The sequence below is a fragment of the Cupressus sempervirens genome, chromosome 8 (assembly GCF_028749045.1).
Source record: "Cupressus sempervirens isolate cs-2001-9-10 chromosome 8, ASM2874904v1, whole genome shotgun sequence".
Classification (NCBI taxonomy): domain Eukaryota; kingdom Viridiplantae; phylum Streptophyta; class Pinopsida; order Cupressales; family Cupressaceae; genus Cupressus; species Cupressus sempervirens.
Genome location: NC_143125.1, coordinates 220,524,681 through 220,546,036, shown reverse-complemented (window position 1 = coordinate 220,546,036; position 21,356 = coordinate 220,524,681). Strand labels below are relative to the sequence as shown.

The 21,356-nt window shown below is 35.7% G+C and overlaps 1 protein-coding gene across 3 annotated transcripts; it reads left to right on the top strand.

The window, feature by feature from the left end:
* Positions 1-2,794: 2,794 nt before the first annotated feature.
* On the top strand, positions 2,795-11,414 carry LOC149542286 (uncharacterized). 3 transcript variants are annotated; one of them, XM_089797275.1, is made up of 6 exons: positions 2,795-3,409; positions 8,061-8,155; positions 8,288-8,407; positions 8,558-9,427; positions 9,544-9,757; positions 9,862-11,414. In XM_089797275.1, the coding sequence occupies exons 1-6, from the start codon at positions 3,058-3,060 to the stop codon at positions 10,575-10,577; spliced, it is 2,367 nt and encodes a 788-aa protein (XP_089653401.1). In that variant the 5' UTR covers positions 2,795-3,057; the 3' UTR covers positions 10,578-11,414. The 3 variants fall into 3 exon arrangements, with proteins under 3 accessions (XP_089653401.1, XP_089653403.1, XP_089653402.1); XM_089797277.1 differs by lacking the exon at positions 2,795-3,409 and adding an exon at positions 6,448-6,693; XM_089797276.1 differs by lacking the exon at positions 2,795-3,409 and adding an exon at positions 6,881-6,953.
* The last annotated feature ends 9,942 nt before the right edge of the window (positions 11,415-21,356 follow it).

Here is a 21,356-nt window from a genome sequence, read left to right as displayed (position 1 = left end):
TGATACCAAATTTGTACCAATTTCATTCTTGTCCTTAGGTCTAGGAACAAGAGTCCAAGTTTGATTCCTCTCAATCTGATCAATCTCTCCATTCATTGCCTCTATCTAGCTTTCATTTTCTAATGCATCTTTGACAATTCCAGGTTCAAACTTAGTAAGCAAACACATACCTTTAAATTTGTTCCTTGTTACTGTACCATCTAACTGATCTCTAATGATTTGCTTGGGTGCATGATGCCTTCTGACATATCCAACAAGTTTGGGCTCCCTTTTGAATTCACTAAGTTCACCATGATCTTCTTGATCAGAATGTTCTTTGTAGCTCAATCAACTCTTAATTCACTTCCTTGATTTATCTTTTCATTCCCATGCTTCTTCTTCTCTTCTCTTACAATTCAATCCTCAACTTGACCTTATATGTTTTACCTTGTCAAGTTGTCTTGAATACAATTTCAATTAAATTAAATTCATCCCATGAGTCGACTAGAACTAACCATCAAAACTGATACAGGAAAATCCTTCATTAGCCAACCTAACTCAGTTAACATGCCAAGTGAGCTCGGTTAATACTCATTCCATGCCAAATTTTCTTTGGTAACCGAGTGAGCTCAATAGACATTGTCTTCCTGCAAACTCCCTTTGGTAGCAGAGTGAGCTCGATTAACATTGGCATTGAACTTGGTTAATACTAAGACGCTTGTCATACACTGCAACTTCCTTTGATGCCTTGAGTGAGCTCGACATACACTGATTGCTCGGTATATACTTGACATTTGTGTAACATCAAAGACAACATACAATTGAATGATTGTATCCAACAAATACTTCATTGGTTGGGCATCTATGATATTTTAGAACATATAAATATGTTAATGAGCACATCAAAGTATCTTCATCTTGCTAGCAAAATAAGTATATCCAACAAACTCGCATCAATATTACACATTCCTAATAAAAATGAGAAATTATATCTATGGAATTTATCATCAAGTCACCCATGATAAATAACAAAGACAAGATCTCTATGGTAGAGAACAAACTCATTTGGCATGCATATATTTTTATGCCATGTCCTCTAACTTCAAGGTTTCCTTAATTGCTGATTTAGTTTTAAACTTACCTAGGAACATTATAAGTCATAGGAAGAGTTGGTTTTTGATTCACTTATGGCAAGAATTATCTCATTTGGTAGAACCATATATCTCACCCCTAGCACATGTTATCACTTCCAAATGGACGTACAAAAAAATGTGATAATAAAATAGATTGAGGGTTTCTCATAAATTTGTTAACAACTCCTCAAAACTACCATACAAGGAGCTAACTCTTAACAACTGATACAAAACTAACTAGACATTTTAATTACTATGTCTAAGACAACATGTATACTTTGATTTTTCAACAAAATAATATTATATATATTTAAGAATAAAAATCCATTTTGAAAAGAAAAACCTTTAAAAGTCCCCATTAATATATTTATGAAAATAAATTATTCTCTACCACACATATATCATACTAATGGTATGGATGTGACTTACATTAACTACCTCTATAAGATTATATTAACTATCATATAACTTAGTCAAAAGTTATGGTAGTGTAAAATTAAATTACTCATATCTTAATATACAACATAGGATTAAAGATCAATATCATCGTTTTACTAGTTTTAATATAAATAATGTAGGATTAAAAGACATGAAATAAAATCTAGATCATAAAAACAAACTAGGCTTAAAAAATGATGCAAATGAAGCATTTAATAATTTAAGGGAACAAATAAAGATCACTTAGGATAGGGTCAACTTAGGCATAAATTTGAACTTAATTTTATTCTTAATTTTATTTTATTAATGCTTCACGAATTATATACTTAATTTTAAGCCTCCATATCAAATGGATGAATGGAAAGTGATGATTGATTCATAAGAATGAGAGTAGATGAGATTAGGTTAGAATTGGATTAAGTACCAATTTTCATATAAAAAATATCCCCACTTGCTTACTAATTTTATTATTATTATTATATAAACGAAGCCAAATGAAAGTAACCCAAAACAAAAGTAAACAAATTTTCACCATTACAATTATACTTCTTTATGATTTTGGAAGGCCCACCACATTATTAAAAGACCTTTGATTATATTTTAACAAAGAAAAGAATAAATAAATAGACATATGGCCATAAAATTTCATCTAGGGTTTGAGGTTTGTGACCTCCTTTCCTAGCAACCTTATCTATGACTATAAAAAATATCCCATCAAAGCAGGCCCACAGTAAAAACAAAAGAAAAACAAATAAAATTCCATTATTGCTCACAGCTGTACCAAAGCAAACCAAACCACCACGTGAGTTACCACGTTCGAACATTTTGTACCTCTCTTCGACCACATTTCGAACCTGGGGTTAGGCCTCCACTAAAAAACAATATACAATTTCTCACCGACTCAGCCGGTCAAGGGCGCGGGTCGCCGGTCATTTTTTTGAAAAAAACTTCAAATATGCCAAAGTCAAAAAACCGTATTAGACCGGTGGCTGGAGATAAAAAGGAGTTCTCCAGTAGCACGCAACAGATTCATTTCGGCTCATTTCACTTTCATTTCGCGCGCATTTCATTTTGATTTGGTGTACTTCACGCTGCAAAAGGAGTCCACGTGGCAAATACACCGCGTTAGCCTGACGGTCACGGAGATTTTAAGTGTTTGACAGTTTTACGAGTGATGTAATGTGGGTATTTTTTTAAAACTGCTTGGATCTGCCTATAAGAACTCATTGCAGGCCTTATCGCTTACTTCTTAATTTTCTCCTCAGTTGCCATTTCTTGTAGGGTAGGTTCTGTGCATCTCTCTACTGGGTATTTGTTGCCGTGAAATCTGGTTTGATTGGTGATCTGTAGGCCTACCGTCGCCTCGTTTATTTTAGGATAGATTTGCATCATTGAGGCTCCTTTGCGGATCCTCTGCGTTCAAAAACTGCATTTTTTGACACCCATTTGAGGATTATAAAGATCCATATTGATATTTCCAGGGAGACAAGTTTCTTCAGGTGTAGTAATGGCGCCTCCCACAGGGAAAAGTAAGCATTTTGTGGAGTGGGAAGAAGACTATGTGTCGAATGACCGTGGTAGCAGAGTTGTGCACTATTATCTCAAGGACCGCCATGGTCATAGAAGGCTCGCAGTTGTTGGGACGGAGAAGAGCCTGAGACACATGGTTTATGTGGTCTCAAATGAGTTTTTGTATCTCTTGGGCAATAGTAAATCTATTTCTCCATCTTCAAGCACAAACTCTTGTTCTTCTTCTTCTGGTTCAATGAAATGGAGATCCAGAAGAGAGGTTGTGGATTGGTTGTGTTCTTTGCTGTCGAGGACTCGCTCCGCTGCATCAGCTGGAGACCACAGAGAAAGTAGATACCGTTTCCTTTTCCGGATCCGTATTGTTTTAAACATGTTTTTATGTTTGTATGTGGCTGTTTAATGCGCTACCTGGTTCAGGTCGCTCAGTTTATATCTTGGCAAGACTGCAAAATTCCTGTCTTTGTATAGAAAATCTTAAAAATGGTTAAAAGCTATGTGTTTGAAGGTTGAGCGGATTGAAATTCTTCTCATGAAATTTGTTCGCTTTTTCGTTGTTATGGTGTTTGGATCCATTTGGCAAAGCTTCTCTGATTTTTTTGAACTTTCGATATGTCTTTTGTTCCTCAGTGTCGTGCTTTAAAAGATCCAAAAACAGCTGGCTTTTAATGAGAATTCCAAATAGATGATTGTGTGGGTATAAATCTGAAGGATACGATCTTGTAAGAGGGACCGGGCTGAAACTCCGGTTTCAGGTCTTTTTGCCATTTTTCTTTCTTTGAAATAATCATTGCAGCCTTCAAGTTTTTATTTTAGTGTAGATATTGTTTTTGTATTGGAAAATCCAGGAAAAATCGCCTCTTCGTAGTGTATGCAAAATAACTCTTCAAGGATGGATTGAAGATGCGTCTGAGACGGGATTCTGCGTCTCGTTTCTCCTGTTTTGCGTAGTGTACAAACTTGTGCTTTTGGTATTATTCAACATTGTGTTTCATGTGTTTGACGGTTGGGCGGACTGAAATTCCTGTGAAGGGATTTGTTCACCTTGTCGTTCTAATAGTGTTTGGATCCATGTGGCGAAGCTTCTCTGTATCTTATACGTTTTTTGTTCCTCAATGTCGTGCTGTAAAAGGTTTAAAAACCGCCGGATTTTAATGAAAATTCCAAATAGGACGACTGTGTGGCTATTAGTTTGAAAGCTATGATCTTGCGTATATGGTCAGGGTGAAATTCTCATTTTAGGTCTTTTTTCTGTTCGCTTCTTTTGATATGTTTCTTGTAGCCTTTTAGTTTTTGTTCTTGTTGTAGCTATTGCTTTTGCATATGAAAATCCAGGAAAAATTAACTCTTAAAGGAGGTATTCAAGATGCGTCTGAGCTGATATTCTGCATCTTGTTTCGGTTGTTTTGTGTAACAGAAAACCATGTGTTTTTTTCCAGTATTCAAACATTGTGGCTTTTCAAGTGGCGCTTCTAGAACAGATCTACAGATCCCTGTTCTTGCAGAGAAAAAACTGAGACTGCTGTTTGATATACAATACGAAGGTTACGTTTTTGTGAGTGCGAGCATATTGAAACATCCAATGCGGGACACCCGTCTGTAACATGATTTTGTGACTGGATCCTTGAATGTTTACATTGTGGGCATCTCAAGCTTCTTTCGTTGTGGGAGATATCATCACTGCTATCCTGAGAAGATCCAGAAATATTAACTGTCTGGTTAGAAATCTCAAATGCATCTTTTTCGCCAAGGTGTGGAGATTGAAATCCCCATCGGAACAATCTTTTCCCATTTCGCTTATCTTATTTCTGGGGTACTCTTGTTTGAGATTTTCTCTATTCTAGACAGTTCTTCCCTGAAATTTCTTTAAATACCAAAAAATGACTGTTTGCATAGAAATATCAAGCGAAAATGCCGGAACTTCGTTTTTGTGAAGGTGGGCAGGTTGAAATACTCTATAGTGAAATCACAGTGGAGTTTCTTTTCAAAACAATAGCTAATACTATTCTAGCTATTTCCTGAAGGTCTCTTGGACGATGTTTGCGATTAGTTAGCTATGTGTCATATGCTTTTGTTGCTAAAATGTCTTATAACATTGTTTCTAAATAGAAATATTCAGAAATGATCATTGTTTCTAAATAGAAACATCCAGAAATGAACATTTTTTCTAAATGGAGACATCCAGAAATGAAGTCTTGAAATTAAGGTTTGTGTTGGCAAGTCGGATTACTCTTTTGGTTGTTTTCATCCAGCAGCTCATGTTACCCTTCTATACATATACATATCATCAAATTTCTTTGTCAGTCTATTTAGTTTTATGCAAGGTCTTCAAAGCCTTCTGACGACGAGAAAGATCTTGAAAAGTTCTAATTATACAACTGAAAATTGTTCGCTTGTATGTAGGAGCGCAGGGTAGATCAGGATTTCCACTTTCAGGGTTATGGCAGAAAATCTTCTCTTTACCACCACGATATGATTTGTGTAGGTTTTTTGGGTTTATTTTTTTAAAGTTGCATACGGATCTGGATAGCAGCAGCCTGTTGCTTTGGCAAATCGTTTCAGGTTAATTGATTTGGAAGAGTGTGCGCTTGTGAAGGTGAACAGACTGGAATCTTCTTAGGCAACATGACTATTTGTAACGCGGGGTTGTCAATTTGGCAGAATAAAAAGCTGTTTTCCCGTGTTTGTATTAGTATTCTGAAAGCTGCTCTCTGAACTCTTGCTCAATATCTGGTTAAAATGTTTTGCGGTGAGGAATCCAAAATAATGTTGGTTTTTTAACAATAGGTATTTGGAAAACTCTTCATAACAGGATCTTAAGAAAGCAAGCTCTTTTGTAGCTTTTTTGAGTTTATATGCTTCTCTAGTTTCTCGGTATAATCCCTTATTTCAATAGTTTTTTAGATATTTGTCTGGTTTCTTTCCCGCTTTTGCATCATAGGCTTTTTTGTTCTTGTTATGTCAGCTACGCAGAGTGATTCATTTATTGATCAGCTGCTTAAAATCTTGTTACAGTCTAAACGTCCAAAGGCCTTTTTGTTTTCTGTTTGGACTCCCAGCCTCTTGATGAAAAGGCAGATGACCTTATTCTTTCAATTGCCTAATTTATGCTTTGGTTGTGCAATGTTAAGCTTTGCTACTGATGAGATCCTGCATTTTTCAATGACTTCCAGGTCTTCAGAAGACATGGCTTTGTCTATGCTGCAGAGAATATTGTTTAGAGCAAAGTACAAAGAGGATTATGTGGACCAATTTAATCTCAAACCCTGCTTTCAGAAAACTGTGGTCAGACCGTGAATATCTTGTATGCCAAGTTTCAACTGTGCCTATGTTTATTGAATAATGCCTTGATCTAATGATATCTCAGATGTGGTTAGTCCTAGTTTTAAGGCAAGAAAAAGGCAGTATTTGAGCACTTATGAACCCTTTTCAAGCTTTGAGTGGATGAAATACAAATATGCCGTTGCAGGTCCAAAGAATGGAGGTGGATACATGAACTCATGGGCTTTCTTTCTTGAAAGAGTTGAAGTTTGTGTCACCTTCATGGCTGCCAAACATATTGTGATGAAATGAGATGATGGATCTGAGATTTATGCAACAGCTCAGCAACTTTGAGGTGCAGCAGATGATTTTTTATCTTTTTATTTTATAACATTGGCTTCACATGCTTTATATTGTTGATAAACTGGAGATATCTCATTACTAGATCTCTTCGATTTTGCATAAACATTTCCTGTTTATGGGGGTTAGCCATTTAGCCTTCTATAGGAAGGCCAAGTTTGAATTTGATGGTTTTTGGAGTTGATTGTGCTTTGCATTATGCCAATTTTGGTTTCTGAAAGATGCTTGCAGATCTCTGGCATGCTGGCTATGCAGGTATGTTTAGGGATCTTCCACCCCCTAATGGTCTCCTTCCATTTTGAACACAATATTCTGGTGTGATGACCTGCTCTCGTTGATTTTGAACAAGATATTTTAATTTTATCTTCCATTGGTCTCTTTTATTTTGTCTGAAGGCTTCCTTCCATTTTGGACAAGATATTCTGGTGTAACAGCTATTTATTTCATTTTAAACATGATATTTTGGTGCAATTACCACCTATTTATTTTTTTCTTTCATGTTCGACCACAAATGGAGAGTGTATAAGGGCCAAACCTTCTTTAGCTTTTTTTCTGCATGCTTTGAAGACAGGTTCACACTTCAGAGGGCTGAATGCTTCAGAGCTGCTAATTATGTTAGTTTTGTCTGGCCGGTGTTATTTATTCCTAGAATTTGAGTAATCTTTTTTAATGCTCATTTCTGAATAATTCAATCCTTGCTTTTTTTGTTGGCCACGTGACTGGTTTTGCCTTAAGTGAATGCTTTTTTACACTCGTAAATCATGATCATCTGACAAATTGGATCTAGTAAATCTGGCCATACGTTTTGGGATCATTTCTTTTTCTATTACAACTGTGTTAGAACTGGATGCATTAAACTAATAATATTATGTTTCTGTTAAGCAAGTTTGTTAATGAAGTCTGGTCTTGTGGTGGTTGGTTCTTTGTAGACGAGTGTTTTATTCTTGACATCATTTTATCTTAAATTTAGATTCTGTTACTTTTAGTTGTTCATTTCGAGGCCATCCAATGGCATGACCACTATTCTTTTGTTATTTTGTAGAACTGATCCTTGTTTTTGAGAACGTTTATCATGAACTGCAGACTGCTGTGCCCCAATTTGAATCCTTTATACTCCGTTACTTGCAGTAGACTGCCTGGCTATTGTTACAATATAAACTTTTTGCTATATTAACTCTACTACTTGACTGCCTGGCTATTGTTACAATATAAACTTTTTGCTATATTAACTCTACTACTTGACTGCCTGGCTATTGTTATCATGTAAACTTTTTGCTATCATTTATAATTTTGAGGCTCTCTCATGTCCCATAAATGCCATTTAGGTTTGAAAACTTACTCAGTGCTTGTTATGTGTTTCAGAATGGCCAAGGCACAATGCATCTCCAGTGTCAGATATGGATGTTTCAAATGACGATGAAATGAATGAACATGCCAATCATAGCCATAAATCTAAGGTTATTCCTTTTGGATTTTTTTTTTTTTGTCTCCACACGGGTAGCATTTTTTGTAGTTCTTTAATAACTGTAACTATTTCTATTTCTTTGAATTTAAATTGATTATTTCTAACATTGGTGACATACTGACAGGGTCATAGGAAAAGAAAATCAAGAATCAGTAAGGAAGTTTTGTGGATAGGTACTCCATGGACTTGCAGAAAGCAATTGACACATTACCAGTCTTTCTGTTGCAAGGGAATGACCATATCGGTGAGTTTATACAATGGCATGCTTGAATACCTAAGCGGTGTTTTGCCTTGAATCATATGCTTGAATGCCTAAGAAGCTTTCCCCTTTTGTTTGAAAGAGTTTAGCTAGTTTGATAGTAGTTCTAAATAATATCTCAATCTTGTTTGGCAGGTCCATGATTTTGTATATATCAGGACAGAAGGAAAGGAGCATCATATTGCCTATTTAAAAGATATGTTTGAAGATGCAAAAGCAAGGAAGTTTGTTCGGGTTCAGTGGTTTTGTAAAACCAATGAAGTTCTTGAAAATATACCGCCACCTGCAGAACATAATGAAAGGGAGCTTTTTTTGGCTTCATCTTGTCAGAATTTTAATGCTGAATGTGTTGATGGTCTTGCATCTGTATTGCTACCAGAACACTATCAGGAGTGCTTAGTGAAACTACCGTTGGAGGCAACAAATCAACTTCATATATGCTACAGACAATTTGACAATGATGTAATCAAGCCCTTTGACATAAGTCAATTGGAAGGCTACTGGCACCAAAAGGTTCTTGCTTCCATTGATTTGCCTGTTCATCAAAGTTCTCAAAGGTACGACCTCACAAGTGATAGCTTGGATGTAGAGGATGACTGGGAAAATGTGCCCAACACGGTCTTAAGGAAGGGTCCAAGAAAGTCTAGGAACTCTAGGCGACATAATGTTGTCCCAAGCCACAATCCTCAACTTGGCATAGAAACTTCTCCACCTGTTACAGATGGCTTATGCAGATTGCTTGCCTGTTCTGAAGCAGTTAGAGATCTAAGTAATTATGCACCAGACGTTGAACAACCAATACAATGCACAAGTGGAAAGAAAGAAGAAAATATGCATGGACAAGCATCAGTGAGTTTTGATATTGATGACAGGCTGGAGTTGCTTTCTCAAGACAGTGGTATCAGAGGTTGTTGGTTTAGGTGCAAGGTTGTTGGTAAACAGTTGCATCGCCTCAAAGTCTGGTACGAAGATGTTCTGAATGAAGATGAAAGTGGCAATCTAGAGGTTTGTTACTTGATGCATGGCAGTATTAATGTTTGCAATATTTGGGCTTAACCATTTTAAAATAGGCTGTAATGTAGATGGATGTTCTCACATTCTAAACTAATTAATGTATGCAGGAGTGGGTTCTGGCTTCCAAAGTAGCAAGCCCAGACAAATTAGGGATTCGGATTCCTGGACGCCCATCCATACGACCCTTTCCTCCTGAGAACAAAATTTCTAGCAACTTTACAGTTGGCACTGCAGTAGATGCATGGTGGAATGATGGATGGTGGGAGGGGGTCGTGATCAAGAGCAGTGAACTGTTAAATGAAGTGCATGTGTATTTTCCTGGTAAACTTCTATTTCTTCGCTGGATGCTCAATTTTTAATGGTCATATATGTTCCTAAGGCTTTTGGATGCAAAAGAGTAACTCATTCTTCTGTTTATATTGCAGGTGAGAATGAAACATCTGTTTTTCAATTAAGAGATTTGCGAATTTCCAGAGATTGGGTAAACAATTGCTGGACGGATTTGAAAGATACACTAAATGTAGCAGCTACTCTAGTCTCTCTGCACACAGAGAGTAAGTTTATACAGTCAGAAACTCTACCCAGCAGATGTACATTATCTCTTCCCGAAGACAAGTTGGGAATACTAGCAGGCTGTGTTAGTCACACAGATAGTAAATCATCACCACTTCCTTCAGTTGCAGTTAGGGAATTCAGTGAGTCGGAGGAAGTTGAAAATTCTAATAGTGAAAAGAGAATTTTGGAAATTAAAGAAGAGATAGGAGTGGATCTGGAGAAGCAAGAAAAAGAAAAGCCAATGCACAATCTTTCAAATGCTGGATTGTTCGGAGATTTGAGGTGGAAAACCTCAAAAAAGCGCAGCAGGGATGCCACTTTTCCATCAAGAGGTAATTCATCTAGCACAAAGCAGATAAAAGGAGTCAGAAATAAGATAGATTCACAGAGATTAAATGCTGAAGAGGATTCATTGTTGGCTAGAAACAAGAAGGATCTGAACAGGAGACATAATAGTGAGGATGTTCCCCAAAACAAAAGGTTGAGGAAAGAACATGAAAACCTGAAACCTATTCGTGGATATCCAATGGGAAGGCCCCTCTTCACCACTCCCATGCCTTTATCTAACCTTGTCATGTCAAGGTAATGAATATTTTGGCTGCAAATGGGATCTAGGAAAATATTGTACAAGTCACTCCTATCAGTGATGGTTTTGAGCTCTCACTAGCAGTGTGTTGTGTGATAAAATTTTGTTAACGGTACTTCAAACAGATGCAGTTGACTTTAAAAGTGGCCAATGTTTGTGGAAGATAATTTGGTATGAATGAGAACTTGTAACCAAGAAATGCTGCTCCAGTGATCAGCGTGGGTGAACACTACTATGGTTAGAATGGATTCATGCGTTGTCTGACTTCTGCCTTGTGCAAAACATGGCGAGGATTTTGTACCACACATTCAATTGGAAATATGCATAGACCTGACTAGAAATGTTCAGTCATGAAAAATTCTTTCTGTATCAGTTTTTATTGTACAATTCTGTAACATATATGCTGTCAATGTTGAGCTATTGACAAGAAATGATAGCCCTTTGGCACACAGGGAATGGAAGCTAATTACTAGTGTGGATTTGGTCAAAATTCAGAAACGGGAGATTTTTTTCTCTTATTTCCTTGCATCTGTATTCTATCCCATCGTAATGTAAGATTAGTACATTCATGGGCACATTCTAAATGCCCACTGTATTTTTAGTTAATGGCAGTCTGCGGTTTGGCTGGTCGGCTTATTTATTGGTCTATCAGTTTTGGAAGGCCTTAGCATATGACTTTAACAGAACTGAACAATTTGTAGCCCTGTGCCCATTTTGAGGGTTTTCAGGCGTTTTCAGGTTTAAAGAAGATGTCTTTGTATTATGCCTTATTTTTTAAGGCATGGCCTAATTGATAGTAGATCAATAGATATCGATACAGATCAATTGAGTGAGCAATCTAGAATTGGTAGCAGTGTATGAGACGAAAGTTGCGGGTTGGGTTAAATCGATTTTGAATAGGCTGCCGATGATAGCGTTTAATTAATAAATTCTGATTTGATAATTCTTCACCAGTAGTAGAACTTACAGGGAGCTGTGGCTTTCATTTGTTATGCCTGGTGCAGTGGTGAAGATTTTGCAATCCTTTTTGAAAGGGATGCCTGGTCCTGAAAAAGTAAATCTGCGAGGGATTGAGCCAACATAGCGAATCAATCGTTTTTACCAGGATAAATTAATGAGGGCTTTGCTGGGCTCTAAGTCTTTATAGAGAGCTTGGAATCATGCTTTTCTTTCATGGAGTGGTTCGAAAGGTTTTCTTAGCAGGTGGCCTAAAAATATTATAAGCCGAAGCTGTTTCCAGTCCATGAATCCAATTTTAAACAATTGAAAATTTTAGTCTTACCAAAAGATTTAGTTTATTCTCGCGCCCGTCTTTTACGAAACCCTTTGATCTGTTCCGAGAATAAGAGTGGTAGTCCAAAAGCCAGCCTTGAGTGCACTTGAAAATCGTTTTGCAATTGAAAAATGTCTCAATTATATTGAGAAGAAAAAATGTGTTTGTGGAAAATTTGATGGAATGGGATGATATCGTGAAAGTCAAAAGTTGAAGAAGAATTAAAAAGGATTATATGACAAAAGGTGAAGAGGGGATTCTTTCTTACCAAGAGGTGGACCCTATATTGTAGAAGAGAGTTAGCATTAATAATGTGTTAGGTCTGTTTGGTTGCTGGAATAGGAATAGGAAACTAGGAACATGTTTTCTATTTTCTGTTTGGTGTGTCAATTGAAATAAGGAATTGGAATACATGTTCCTATTTTAATCTTAAAATGAGCTTATGTCCATTTCAAAACATAATTGTTATTGGAATCACTTCTATTCCCGATATGCAATCCTATTCTCAAATCTTATGCTTGCAACCAAACAGACCCTTTAACTATGCATGACATTAAGAATGAGTTAATGTATATACCTATCTTGCAGCGTTTGTGATGGTATCATGCAAATAATCACCAAAAATAAGGGTAGGGCTAGATGTAGATTATGGGCTTAGTAATTGAATTAAGGTCAATTAGGATGAATCAAGTTCAATTAGGCTAAGTGTTGCAGATAATAATTAGGTAGTCTTAGAGATAAGATGAGGGGCAGGCTATGAATATGATTAGTACTAGAGTTAGGATTGGTACAAGGTTAAAGATAAGTTGAACAGTAGAATAAAAGGTAGGACTAAAATTGATTTGAGTTAATTTAATTTTTAATAATACAATTTTATATTATATTCTCAATTTAACTATTAATTTAATTAGAACATGTATTATTGTAATTTTACCTTAATATTAATCTTATTTCAAAGCATATTTGACTATGGTAATCTTAATTGATATATACACTCAATATTGAATATAGCTTAAGAATAATCTATTTCGTATGTGAATATTGGGAATTTAAACTTATTATTGAATATGGCTATAACACTATTGTAATCCTATATAAATACTAACCTTAATCTAAATAGCTACTTTAATGCTTCAACTTAAATTGAAATGTTCATTTTAAACTAACCATAACTTTTAACTCTCAGCTTGACCTTATGTTAACTTTGAGTACTAACTTCAAATCTAATTTTTATTGTAGAGCCTTAACTCTAATTAAATCTTGAAAGCGTAACCCAATTCTATTTGAACACTAACCAAACCTCTCAACTCACATAACCAAATTATAGCGGAACCCTAACCTTACCTCTAAGTGAACCTTGACCCTAATTCTACACCCAATTGTACGCTAACACTAACCTTTATCATAACCCTAATTATAACTTTAACATAATAGTACACTTAATTGTGATGGCAACACTAGCAAGCTTCTTAATGCGCTGATGCCATTAGAAAATTAGGTTGATTGGCAAGTCATGAATTGATCTAGGCCCCTCTACCCCTCGACACCCTTCATCGTTTTGTAGGGGAGTCGATCGAAGGATATCAAGGTGGATAGCCAATTGATTATTCAAATATTTCATTGATCTAGACCCATAGAATAGTAGAGACGGTGGCCATATTATTGGTTGAGAAAAAATGAAGAGTGGTTCATAGGAACTCAAAGTTGGGGGTGTCCCTTACTATTCAATGTCATGCTATAGGAGATTGCAGGCTATTGGACCAATGCAGGGGTTGGAGAAGAGCAACTACCCACCATGAATGATAAAGAAGAGCAACCTCTACCTTGGGTTTGGAGAGGGGAGGGAATACTTGTACTGGGTACTCTACTGCCTCCCTATACTGTAGGGAATGGAGGGGTGTATTGGAACTCGAAATTGGATAAAGGTCAGCTATTGGTTTATGAGGTCCCTACTAATCTTAGGAAGGGCCCCAAGTGAAAAGGGATATCCCCTTCCCCTTATAATTGTTACTCTAGCAAGTTGATGTTATTGCCCCTATTATTAGATTATTATAGAACTAGAATTGCTACTCTAGCCCCCAACTATTATTAACCCCAACATGCTCTTCCATAGTAGGGTGGTTGGGGATTTATTAATTGACTATTCCCCTAGAGGTGGGTGGAGGTTATGGATTGCTTGCCCTAACATTATTGGTGGGGTGAATTCTAGTTGTTGGAGTGTGGGTTCTACCAATGATCATATATCTAAATGGTAGAGCTCTATAGACTAGGTCCATAAGAGCTACGTAGATCCCCTACTGGGCAACTAAAGCAATTGAATTTGCCATGCACCATCACATGTCAATACATCGTATCAACTTCCCCCAATGAAAGGCTAGTATTGGTTTGATAACTTGTTAGTCCACATAGACCCTCAACAAATCACAATTGAACAAGGACCCCTGTGAACATGTGCCTTGTTATAAACAAACCCTAACCATATTTTTATTTAAACTCTAACTCTAACCCTTATTCAAAGATTTCCCTTAATTGAATCCTTATTTTGCATTATTCCTAATTGAATTACAAAACTAACTATATATGTTTAATTGTAATTATAACAAAATTGAAGATTTGTTCTAGAATCTTAATTAGACCTAAATAGTAATTGAACATTAACCCTAATTTTTACCCTAACTACATGTTTTCATGCTTCTATTTAAGATCAATTTCTACTTAAATTTTAGTGTATGAGCAATACCATTTATATTTTTAAGAGAAAAAAGAATGAATTGGAATCTTTCCCTAATTTAATGGAGTAGTTGTGCTTAAGAATTGAAAAATAAGCTTTTGAAAAAGGGGGCCTATAAATTAGTAGCAAGTGCATATTGGAAAGTGTGTCCACAAATTTTCCCTCTTTATTTGTCTTCTATTTTTACTTAAAATTTTAAATACAAAGATTATTTTAAATAATTTTATTTATAAATACAATTTAATATGGATGCTTAAAAGTAAAAAACAAACTGAATATTTGTTGATCAAATAAGCTAAATAATACCACGGGGATATGCTATAATTAAATCCTAATCCAAATTAGACCACAACCCTTATTTAACCCTAATATTAACTTATCCTTGATATAACACTAACCCTAACCCTAACTCTAACCAAGTAGCACTAATCCCAATTAAATCCTATTCCTAACCTAACTGAATCTTAACCCTTATTAAACTATAGTAGTAACTCTAATTGAATCATAACTCCAAACTTACACCCCAACTTTATAACTACACAATAATTGATATGCAACCCTAACCCTAATTGAACCCTAACCATTATCCTAATTAATCCTAACCATAACCTTATTTGAACTCTTGTCCTAACCCTAATTGAACTCAAAGTTTAATTTTAACCCTAATTGAACTCAACGTCTAATTTTAACTGTAATTGAGTAAGTTGGTAGCTTCACAAGGTTTAGAAGAAATTAGAAGCATATACAAACCCAATTTGTGACTTGTTAACTTTGTTATGTTGCATGTAGTGCAAAACTTGATGTAAACCTCAATATTGTCACTTAAGCGGCCAACATAAATTGTTTTGACATGGTGCTATTCTTTGTGTGCCATAAAGTGACTATTGCTTTAGAGCAACATGCCTTCCAAACAAGTATTTCTATATATATACATATGTGCATAATCTTGTAAAAGGAAATTCACCATGCACAAAGAAATATTCTAACCTATTGTCCTTGAGAAATGAAATTACAAGGTGTAAATTTTCTATGCTTTTATTGTACTAAAGAAACTCAAAATTGACAATATTGTAGCCTAAACTATTAAGTACTATAAGATGTGAGGTGATTGGAGGTTGACTCTTATTTTCCCACATGCTTGATCACCATACAAATTGCAAAACCAAAGAGGCTTGTGATTAGAGTGAATGATGCTTCCCTGCATAAGAAATATAATCACTCTTGATTTATGGCTTGCACAATTGTGTATAGTTCTTTCTTATAAGGTACAATATCTTAACACAATTTTTATTTTTATTTTTATTGTAGGCAATAAGACATTCATTCTAAATTGGTGGAATGCATAATGCGAGATTATATGTGTCCTTTCCATAAGAAAAAGGTTTGGTTGATGTCAAGCATGAAAACGATAGGAGTAGAACAAAGTTTTCTTTTATTTCTTTTCACATTTGATTTTGCATAGGTATCAATTGAAATGCTTAGAAGTAATGCACGTATGAGGATTTAAGTTGGATAGTTGGGATGGTCTTAGTTCTCATCTAGGCTAATTCCTTTGTGAACAATAATATAGCCTAGCTATTAAATGTGATGCGGGAGCATCCTGGGTTGACGTGTTATCCTACTCATTTGTGTTCATTCTCCCAATTGTTGCCAAGTTGTAGTCATTACTGAGTTGCAACAATTGTCGAGTGCCAGTAATTTTGTAGCATCTATAGATTTGAAGTTATCCCACATCATGTTAACCTTTGGTTAGCGTGTTATCCCATCTCACTTTGTAGTGTGTGCCAAGCTATCTAGTGAGTGCCGAGTTATCCAGTTTTTGCCGTGCATTCCTTCATGTGCCGAGTGAACCTGTTGATGCTGAGTATTAGTATTTTGGATGAGTTTTCTGTGTTTTGGTTCTTAATGGGAACCGACTTGCGGGATTAATTTTGATCGCGACTTTTATGGTAAGATCTTGGCTTAGGATGTGTGCAAACCATTTTAGGGCTGGCCTTTCTATTTTGTAATGTTCTAGAATCTTCTGTAAGCCATTTTGGCAAGTATAAATAGGGTGTTCACGCTTAGAGTTAGAGTAGATTTTGGGAGATTTCAAATGATTGGACAAGTTTGTTCCATATGTGTTTGGAAGTGCGAATTTGAAGTTGGATCTTGGATCTTGAATGTATTGTGTATCTGGCTGTAACCTAGAAGGCCTTACAATTAGGCATGTATGCTGTTTATTTGATGAATCAATAAAATAATCTTGTTCTCTCTCCGTGGTGTTGTTATCTTCGTGTGTTTGCTTCTGTTGTGTTAACTCTGCAAGGTGGTTTCGATTGCTGGGTGTTCCTTTGGCCCTAGTTCTTCTTGCCTTCCTTGTGTTAGGTGGTACCAGAGCTTGAGGTTCCTCCTTGTGAAGATTGGATTGTGTAGAACCTTGATTAAAAATTAGTTGTAGGGTTGCAGATCTGCGGATTTGACCTATAACGTGTAGAGGGTTACAATCTCCCAAGAACCTGATTTGTAAAGACGGTTTGTGGTAGAGGAAATGTCGATAATGCCATATTGGATACATTGAGACAAATTGCAGCTAGATTAGATGTCGTGGAGACAACCCAGAGGAGAGGAGTGCATCTTGATTATGTGAGTGATGATGAAGCGGTAGCACCAAACCCTAATCCAGAACCTGAAGAAGATCAAGATAAGGAAAGATTGCTGAGAGTATTGTCTAGGGCACATTTGAAGCTTGCTATGGAAGTTGTTCCTTATGATGGAAAGTTGGACACCAGTGTTGTGTTGGATTGGATCTCTAATATGGAGAAGTTCTTTGACTATGAAAACACTCCGGATAATAGGAAGGTGAAACTTGTAGTTACTAGGTTGAAAGGTCATGCTTCACTATGGTGGGAGCATTTGCAAACTGATAGACAAAGGAGAGGAAAGAAAAAGATCAAGACTTGGCCGAAGATGGTGAACAATGTAAAGAACAAATTCCTTCCTGCTGATTACCAAGTTAGCTTGTTGAGAAAGATGCAAAATTTGAGGCAAAGAGACATTACTGTGAAAGAGTATACTAAGGAATTCTATAGATTAGACATCAGATCTGGACATGTGGATGAGGATGTTGAGAAAATTGCAAGACATCTAAATGGATTAAGATCTGGAATTCAAGATGAAATAAGTTTTGTGAAATTGGAAAGTGTACAAGAAGCATATCAATATGCCTTGAAAGTTGAGGAGATCTTGACAAAGAAGTATGAACAAAAAGAGGTAGAGGTAGATCTTATGGTGAAGGTGGTAGATTTGATAGTTCTGTGCAGGATAAAGGAAAATCTAAATGGAAGAATGATGACAAAGACAAGATTGAGTGGAAAGGTGGTAGTTAATACCGAAGAAGAGGTAATTCTTATTCTACAGGTGGTTTTCATGGTAATTGTTTTAGATGTGGTAAAGAAAGGCATAGATATTTTGAATGTAGATCCTTTGAAAGTGAGCAAGGTAACAAAAATATTGTGATTCAAGGAGACATTGAGAGTTCATCGAGTGGACTTGAGACTGGAGAAAATCTGATGGTGAGAAGAACCTTATGTAATAAGGGAAGTGATGAGGAACTTGTCCTTAGAAGAAGTATTTTCAAGACCAGATGTAAGATGGCTAGAAAATGCTGCAAGGTGATCATTGGCAATGGAAGTTCTACAAATTTGACACTAGAAGAGCTAGTTACAAAGTTCCAGTTGCAGAGGCTGAAGCATCCTAAATCCTATCATGTTTCCTGGATCAAAGATGAGCATACGATATTGGTAAGTGAACAATGCATTGTGAAGTTCAAGATTGGACATTACTTTGATGAAGTGTGATATTATGCCTATGAATTGTTGTCATATTTTGTTGGGTACACCTTGGAAATATGATAGGTATGCTATACATGATGAAATATTGATGAAATATTGAATCAATATACTCTTTGGGTGAATGGGAAGAAGCAAATATTGTTGCCTTTGATTGAAAGTCCAAATGAGGTTAAGTGTACTACTGTGAGAATTTGCATGGTTAATAGAAAACAATTTGAGAAAGAAGTGAAGAGGAATCAAGTCTATTTTTCCATAATCCCTAGAGGACTGAGTTTTGGTAGTAATAACCAAGCAACAGAAGCTGGTAATGACTGAGTGACAACATAAACTGGTGATATTGACCGAGTACTAGTAGAAATTATAGAATTGTTGAATGAGTATAAGGATATTGTTGCAGAGGATATTCCTGATGGTTTATTGCTAGTAAGAAGTATAAGTCATTGTATGGATCTGATTCCTGGAGCTAGTTTTCCGAATAAAGTACCATATAGATTGACACCTACAGAGAATGAAGAGCTTAATAAACAAGTGCATGAGTTGTTGCGGAAATGTTTGATTAGAGAAACTTTGAGTCCATGTGCTATACCAGATGTATTAGCACCTAAAATAAATGTAGAATGAAGAATGTGTACTGATTCTAGAGCTATTAACAAGATCATAGTGAAATATGTTTCCTATGTTGAGGATAGATGACATAATGGATTGTTTAAGTGGAGCAAAGTATTTTACCAAGATTGATTTGAAGAGTGGCTATCATCAAATCCGAATTAGAGAAGGTGATGAATGGAAGACTGCTTTCAAGACAAAAGATGGTTTGTATGAATGGTTGGTTAGGCCTTTTGGTTTGACTAATGCACCTGGTACTTTTATGAGATTGATGAATGAAGTTCTGAAAAGATTTTTGGGTAAGTTTGTGATTGTTTATTTGAATGATATTATGATATTGAGTAAGACTAAGGAAGAACATCTTGAGCATGTTAGACAAGTATTGCAGAGATTGAAAGAGGAGAAGTTGATGATTAATCTGAAAAAATGTTCTTTTATGTAAGAGAAGATTGTGTATTTGGGATTTGTGATTTCAACTGATGGTATGAAGATGGATGTTGAAAAGGTTAAAGAAATTTTGGAATGGCCTACATTTGAGAATGTGGATGAGGTAAGATTATTTCATGGTTTGTCTAGTTTCTATAGAAAGTTTATAAAGAATTTCAGTGCTGTTTGTAATGCTATGACTGAGACATTGAGATGAGATAAAAAGAAATTCAAATGGACACATGGAGCTAATAAGAGTTTTGAGACATTGAAACAAAAGGTTGCTGAGTTACTTGTATTAGCTTTGCTAGATTTCAATAAAGTTTTTCAAGTTGAATGTGATGCAAGTGGTAGTGCAATAGGATCCGTATTGAGTCAAGAAGGTAAACCTGTTGCTTTCTTTAATGAGAAGTTGAATGATGCTAAAAGGAAGTATTCTATGTATGGTCAAGAGTTTTATGCTATTGTTCAAGCTTTGAAGAAGTGGAGACATTATTTGATTCCTAAAGAGTTTGTGTTGTATACTGATCATAAAGCTTTACAATACTTGGGAAGTCAACATAAATTGAATCAGAGACATATGAAGTGGGTTGAGTATTTGCAGAGGTTTACATTTTTGATCAAACATAAGAGTGGAGTTACTAACAAAGTTGTTGATGCATTGAGGAAAAGATGTTCTTTGTTGACTGAGATGAAGGTTGAAGTTCTTGGTTTTGATGAAATGAAAGAGTTGTATAATACTGATCCTGATTTTTCTGAAGCATGGAGAGAGTGTAGATCATCAAATCTATCAGATCACATGAGTAAGTATGATGAATATTTTATTCAAGAAGGTATGTTGTTCAAAGGAATTCAGTTGTGTATCTCTATAGGTTCTATGAGAATTAATTTGATTAAGGAAGAACATAGTGGTGGATTGGCTGGACATTTTGGAATTGATAAGACATTGAGTTTGTTGAAGGAGAAGTATTATTGGCCACAAATGCATAAGGATGTTCAGAAATTTGTGAAGATTTGTGGAGTTTTTCAAGTTGTAAAAAGGGTAAGTCAAATTACTAGATTGTATACACCTATTTTTATTCCTGAGAAACCTTGGAGTGACATTAGTATGGATTTTGTTCTTGGATTGCCTAAAACAACAAAGGAGTATGATTCTATATTTTTTGTTGTGGATCAATTTTCTAAAATGACTCATTTTATACCATGTAAGATGACATCAGATGTTGAGCATGTTGCTAAACTTTTCTTCAAAGAGATTGTTAGATTGCATGGAATACTAAGAAATATTATTTCTAACAGAGATAGTAAGTTTGTTGGTTATTTTTGGAAGACTTTGTGGAAGAAGGTGGGTATTGAGTTCAAATTCAGTTCTACATTCGATCCACATATTGATAGATAGAAAAAGGTTGTGAATAGAAGCTTGGGTAATTTTCTGAGATGCTTAGTTGGAGATGAAAGACACAATTGGGAGATGGTATTGGCATAACCTGAGTTTGCATATAATCATTTTTTTGAATATGAGTACAAGGAAGACACCTATTGAGATTGTTACTAGAATGCAACCTAGAGGAGTATTAAATTTAAGCGATGTTGCTGGTGAAGAGAAGAGAAGTGCTGCAGGAGAAGAATTTGTTGCTTTTATGTACTCTTTGCATAAGGAAGTGAATTTGAAGTTGGAACAAAGTAATCAAAAGTACAAAGAGAATGTTGATATGTCTAGAAGACATCATATTTTTGAAGTTGGTGATGAAGTGATGGTACATTTGAAGAAAGGTAGATTTCTAGTTGGAACATACATTAAACTAAAGATGAAGAATTTTGGACCTTGTAAGATCTTGGAAAAGTTTGACAGTGGAAATGCTTATGAAGTTTAGTTACTTGATGACACAGATATATCTCCTATATTCAAT